Below are 6,000 nucleotides of genomic sequence, written 5' to 3'. Positions count from 1 at the left end.
AGAAAGGTGGCTGGCTGAGAAGCGGAGCTGCTGTTTGTGGAGCCGTCCAAATGGACCATAAAGGAAAAAACAATCTAAATTTTTTGTGTCTTATCAAAAGGAATAATGAGAGGGTAAATTCTGAGGCAAACATTGAAAGAAGCAAGCACTATTCTGAGGAGAAACAAAATACAGGACTATGTAGCACTTTAAAGACTAACAAGATGGTTTATTAGATGATGAGCTTTCGTGGGCCAGACCCACTTCCTCAGATCAAATAGTGGAAGAAAATAGTCACAACCATATATACGATATATATAGTTGTGACTGTTTTCTTCCACTATTTGATCTGAGGAAGTGGGTCTGGCCCACGAAAGCTCATCATCTAATAAACCATCTTGTTAGTCTTTAAAGTGCTACATTGTCCTGCATTTTGTTTCAGCTACACCAGACTAACACGGCTACATCTCTATCACTATTCTGAGGAGACATGCTTCAGGGGTAGCCGAGTTAGTCTGTTACAGAAAAAAAATAAAAATTGTCTGGTAGCACTTTAAAGACCAACAAAACATGTAGATTGTATCATGAGCTTTCATGGGCACAACCCACTTCTTCAGATGACTGGAGTTATGAGTTTGGGATGTGTACACCTGAAATAAATAGGAGGGGGGAGGGAAGAAAAATGGAGGGGGATGGGAGACAGAGCATCAGTAAGTATCTGAAGATTGGATAGTTAAACAGAAGCAGATACAAATCAAAGTCAATAGACAGACTCCCATGTCAGGAAGGATATAACACAGAGAGCTGTTTGCACCTCTGTTAAATTGGTAGTGTCCCAGCCAACTTTCATCATGATTGAGTCCATTAGCATGTGAATTGAATTTGTGGATGAACTCTAATTCCAAATGCTTCCCTGTGGATCTGGCTTGTAGAACTGGCTTGTGACAAGACAGCTACTTGGAGATCTTTCAAAGTGTGATTTAGAAGGTTGAAGTGTCTCCAATACATTTCTGTAGGTTTCCTTTGCGTATATCTGATTTGTGCCCATTGATTCTTTCCTGCAGAGACTGTCCAGTTTGTCCAATATATAAAGCAGTGGGGCACTGCTGGCATAGATCAGATCACTGGATGTGCAGTCAAATGACCTTTTGATTTGGTGGCTGATGTTCCAAATCACACTATTTTGGGTGTACACATCCCAAACTCTCAAATCTGGTCATATGAAGAAGTGGTTGTGCCCACGAAAGCTCAGGATACCATCTACATGTTTTGTTAGTCTATAAAATGCTACCAGACCATTTATTGTTTTTCTTCCCTGAGGAGAGAGACAGCTGAGGAACTCTGTCTGCGACCAAGAGCAGTAAGAGAGGAACTGAAGGGAGGGGTCGAGCTGCACGCGAGGCCGCTGTCAAACCACTAGTCGCCTCCTGTGCACGCGCGTCCTGACAGTAAACTACTAGAGAAAAAGCTCCAAACTGTGGCTCTGGGGATGACCCGTTACCAACAGTAGAGCACTCATGGGGACATCGCCCAAAAAAGAAATGTAGCGTACTGCCTTTTCCCCCGGAAAAGATTGTGTGTGCTACTTATAATAATAAGCATAACATGGAGATCTTTAATCCTAATTTTGATATTTGCATTGTCAGAAGGTGGTGTTTGGGTGTGCACCAATGGTGGTGGTTGTATGTGCACCTGGAAGCAATAGCCTTAGAGATACACATTACTTATAAGGGATTTTTTAATGAAAATCAAGAAACAAGTCCCACCATTATTATTATTATTACACGACCATATAAAATGACAAATGTGTTTAGATTCCTTTAAAGCCATAAGGAATTTTTCTAAACTTTCAACAGAAGATAAAGACCATAACACCACAGAACAATGAAAAATTTTCACTAGACAATTTAGATATTGCCAGAGACAGTCTCCAGAACAGATGTGGTGAAAGAATTCCTAGTCTAAAAAGGATTTTCTTTGATAATTAAAGGAACTCATGTGTCAGTCAGCCTTTCAATTATTATGCTTTAAACCCCACTATGGAATGTATGAACATTATCTACACAGAGTAAGGGGGCTATAGGAAAGTCATACAACTGATATTGATGGAGACAGATTTTCAAGGCCCATTTCCACCACTGCATTGATATAGCTTATTGGCATGATCCAGGCAAGCCATTCTGGTTAGGGTATAAATGGGTAACTGGTTACTCGGTAAGCATCAGCCTTACAGGGTTCCTGGGAGCCAGGCCCAGGCAGGGGGTGCTCCAGCCCAACCAGGCACACCATGCCGTGTGGCAAGCAGTTAAGCAGTTGAATCTATAGTTTAACTGGTTAACATTTTAAACAATGTTTTATATCCCTAATTCTTGTCTCATTTCAAAGTGCTTTGGAACCAACTCACACAATTAGATGTAATCCATAAGGAAGGCCAAAGTGCAAACTGAGCAAAAAAAAAATCATTTATCAATGGGAAATACAAATGCTGTCCTCAGAAATCAGATTCCAGTCTCTCCTTCCCCCACTTTGTCCTTCAATAAAAGAGGAGCAATAAACTACTTGGAAACTATCAGACAGAAGTCAGACTGGATACACCAAATCATCCAATGATTCCTTCCTTCATGTCAGCAATTCATGCCCATTTGTGGAGATCAATAAAAAGTTTTAAGCAAGGAACAAAGAAACATCTAGGCTCCACCTACCCTTCAGATAATGGACAAAGGATTTTTCATGTCTGCAAGCAGCAGACAGGACCTCTATGAACCCAGGAGGCTATGCTGTTCTCAATTTATCCATCTCCTCCTTGTCACTGACTTACACATTATAAATTAGTTTGACTGGCTGATGTTTTGCTCAGTTAATGGAAATAACAGACAGATGCTAAAGTGAAGAATTCATTGTATATTTATTATTCACAGTTAATTACTATCTACCAAATGCTGCTGCAGAGTTAGAGGATTAAGTACATAGGCCATTTTTATTTAAACACTGATTTTTTTTAATATATGTACACACAAGACATATGTCTGCAAGGCTGCATGATATACACCAATTTCAAAATAAGGAAACAATCAAATGGTCCAGGTGTAGAATGCCATAGATTCTTTTTCCAATCATTTTAGAAAGAAGACAGAGTGAATGACAGCTAGCAAGGACAGGGAGAGAAAGTAATAACTCTACAGGGTAGCTCTCTCTTTCATCTGCTGGAGAAATGAAGTGTAAGGCAAAGTTCGTCTCAGGAATAAAACATCTGTAACACTTAGTACAAAAAAGGCACCTGCCAATGCAGGAACGTCTCCACTTGGGCAGGAGATTTCAGTTGCAGTTTGGGAAGGGAGGTTATTGTTGGGGTGAAGGGTTCAGCTACATGGCTGCCAGAGCAAACAACGCAACTGAAGATTGGCACAAAGCTCTGTAGTTTGATTTATCTCCTTTGTCAAATCAACATCAAACTGCTCTGGCGAAGGAGCTAATGACATTAATGAACGCCACTGCGGTGAGGGAAGGGGGAATGCAGTCATCATACAGCCTGCTGGGAACGGGGAGTGAAAAGAAAGAATCCACTTCTTAAATTATGTAACACTGGCATAAGGAGGACGGGGTTGGGAAAAAGTGGAGAACAGTGATGCCACCTCCTCTTTTCAAGAACAAAACGTGATTGCAAATATTCCCACCCAGCTTGAAGGGAGTCAAACTGTTGATTCCATGTGCATGTATGAACATTCACTAATAGCTGAAAGTGTACTCAAGAACTATTTTTGAGGTTTCCCTGTAATATAAAGCTTCCTGCCAAGAGGAACGGACATTTCCTCAGATACCTCAGAACTATCATCTCCCGCCATGGTGCTCTGATAAAACATTGCTCAATGCTTGTCCATTGCTCATAATACTTAGTCCTGGCTTAGTGTAGGGGACTGGACTAGATGACCTATTGAGGTCCTACCGATCCCAGCTTTCTAGATTCTATAAACAGACCTAATGATGCAATCCTTCTTTCCTGTTTCCTGTGGCTCCTGGCTGCAGTTCCTCATCTCTGAGCAATCTGTGCTGCTACTTACAACACTGTGTATGCCTTGTTTTTTTGTTTTTTTTTTTAAATAAGGTCAGATGGTAAGACAAATATTAAAGCTCCATCTTTTTTGTGGATGTCTTTTAATATTCATTGATAAAACTACCCCCCTTACCCTCCTAAAATATTTACACGTATGCAGAAAAAACCTCTGGACTGTCCTTTTAACTTAAAAATAATAAGAAAATAAAGGAAAAGGCACTATGGAAAAAAATTACAGACTGTGCTCAACCTTACACCTTTAAGAAAAAAGCGGTCATGAAAATAAAAGGGAACAGACTCTGATTGTAGTTTGAATTTTCTCAAAGCAGCTCTCTGACTGTGGAAAAAAGCTTGTTTCCTGCACTCTGCTCTGAAGCTCAGCAGCTTCAGAGTGGAGAGTGGCGAAGGAGAAGGAAAAATAAAGAAAACACCATCTTTTCCCAACCAAAAAGAGCTAAATGCTGAAGGCGAAAAGCTGTTTTTTTAAAGGCAGGACAGTAGATTTGGTTCTTCTCTCAAGTCCTTCCATGTCAAATGAAGACTGTTTGCATAGAGAGAAAATACCAGCAGAGTTTCTCCCTTTTCCTTTTTCCAGCATGGCTAGGACTTTATATGGCATTAAAACTTCATGCACTGATGGACAGAGGAGGTGAAGGGGCTGGGGGGGGAGGGTGCGGGGGAGGAAGAGATTGAATGGGACAAACCCAGGAGCAGCTGAGGAAATCTATTAATTGTTTAATTTAAAGGTAAATTTTGGCATGTAAGTTGAACTCTCCCTCCCACCCCCAAAGTTCCATACTGAGTGAAGGAAGATCACTGTGGTAAGAAGTGAATCATGTTTTACCATCTTGTGATTTTAGATCTCCAGCTGTAGTTAGGACTTTGTATGTGTATTTACTGTTTCTCTGGTTTTCTTTAAATAATCTCTAATATTTATCTCTAGATGTTCCGGTTCACTGGGGTCACGTAGTTGCGTGGAAACATGCCCGTCTGTCCATGGCAGGCTCCTTTCCACCAGTTGGGATCAGAATTGTCGAGGACCTGGATAAAGTCTCCACGGCGGAAGCCGAGTTCACCTTCCTCTTGGGGGTCAAAATCAAAAAGGGCCTGAACGTATGTGGGTTGCTGCATGGGGGAAAAAAATCAGGAGAGAACATCACTCTCAGCATACAAATCTCCATCTGCATTCTAGCTCTGCAACAGTAGGAGCCACTAGAAAACATTTGGGCTGTTTAATTTCTCTGCAAATTGCCTCTTTCGTCAATTGTGACAAGATGCTCAAAGGATAAGTTTAGAATGCAAGAGGCCTCTGAAATAGTCAAATTCACCTAAAAAATGAGTTACAATAAAATTTTAGAGGGTGGATTCTCGTGGGCATTTTGACTGGAAGACACCTCTTTGTGACCACATCTTATCACAGGCCCATACTGTATATGCTTTTGGATCTCCAGTAAATATTCCCTTCACCTTTGCATCCCTGTCTCTTTTCTCCCTTTCCTTTCTCTATCCCAAAAGCTTCGCTGCTTTTATTTTTCCTCAGTTTGCGTCTCACACAGATCACAACATTAACTGAGTATTTGTAACCCAACCTTATACCACAACACTTCATTTCTTCCCTAAACAAGACATGTTAGATCACACTGAAATTTTACAGGCCTCCATTTGAAGTTTACTAATTGCCATTTATTTTTGTTGATTGCAATTTTATTGGACAGACATTATCCAATCTGTTTTCTGCATATCAGTCTGGTAGACTAACAAAACATGTAGATGTCATCTGAAGAAGTGGGCTGTGCCCACGAAAGCTCATGATACCATCTACATGTTTTGTTAATCTTTAAAGTGCTACCAGACTATTTGTTGTTTTTTTAAGTGTATCCTGTACAGACTAACTTGGCTACCCCCTGAAGCTTCTGTTTATCTATAGATTAGATCAGTGGTCCCCAACCTTTTGGGGCTGGCGGGCGCCC

General features: G+C 40.7%; 1 protein-coding gene across 1 annotated transcript in view; it reads right to left on the bottom strand.

The window, feature by feature from the left end:
* Nucleotides 1-2,865: 2,865 nt before the first annotated feature.
* Nucleotides 2,866-6,000, bottom strand: part of GRB2 (growth factor receptor bound protein 2) — an 83,725-nt gene continuing 80,590 nt past the window's right edge. Inside the window, exon 5 of the mRNA XM_006136426.4 lies at nt 2,866-5,155. Within this exon, the coding sequence (XP_006136488.1) occupies nt 4,970-5,155 (186 nt within the window). The 3' untranslated portion in view covers nt 2,866-4,969. The remainder of the gene's footprint in view (nt 5,156-6,000) is intronic.

This window comes from Pelodiscus sinensis, chromosome 20 (genome assembly GCF_049634645.1).
Source record: "Pelodiscus sinensis isolate JC-2024 chromosome 20, ASM4963464v1, whole genome shotgun sequence".
In the NCBI taxonomy this organism is placed as follows: domain Eukaryota; kingdom Metazoa; phylum Chordata; order Testudines; family Trionychidae; genus Pelodiscus; species Pelodiscus sinensis.
This window is presented reverse-complemented; position numbering and strand designations above follow the sequence as displayed.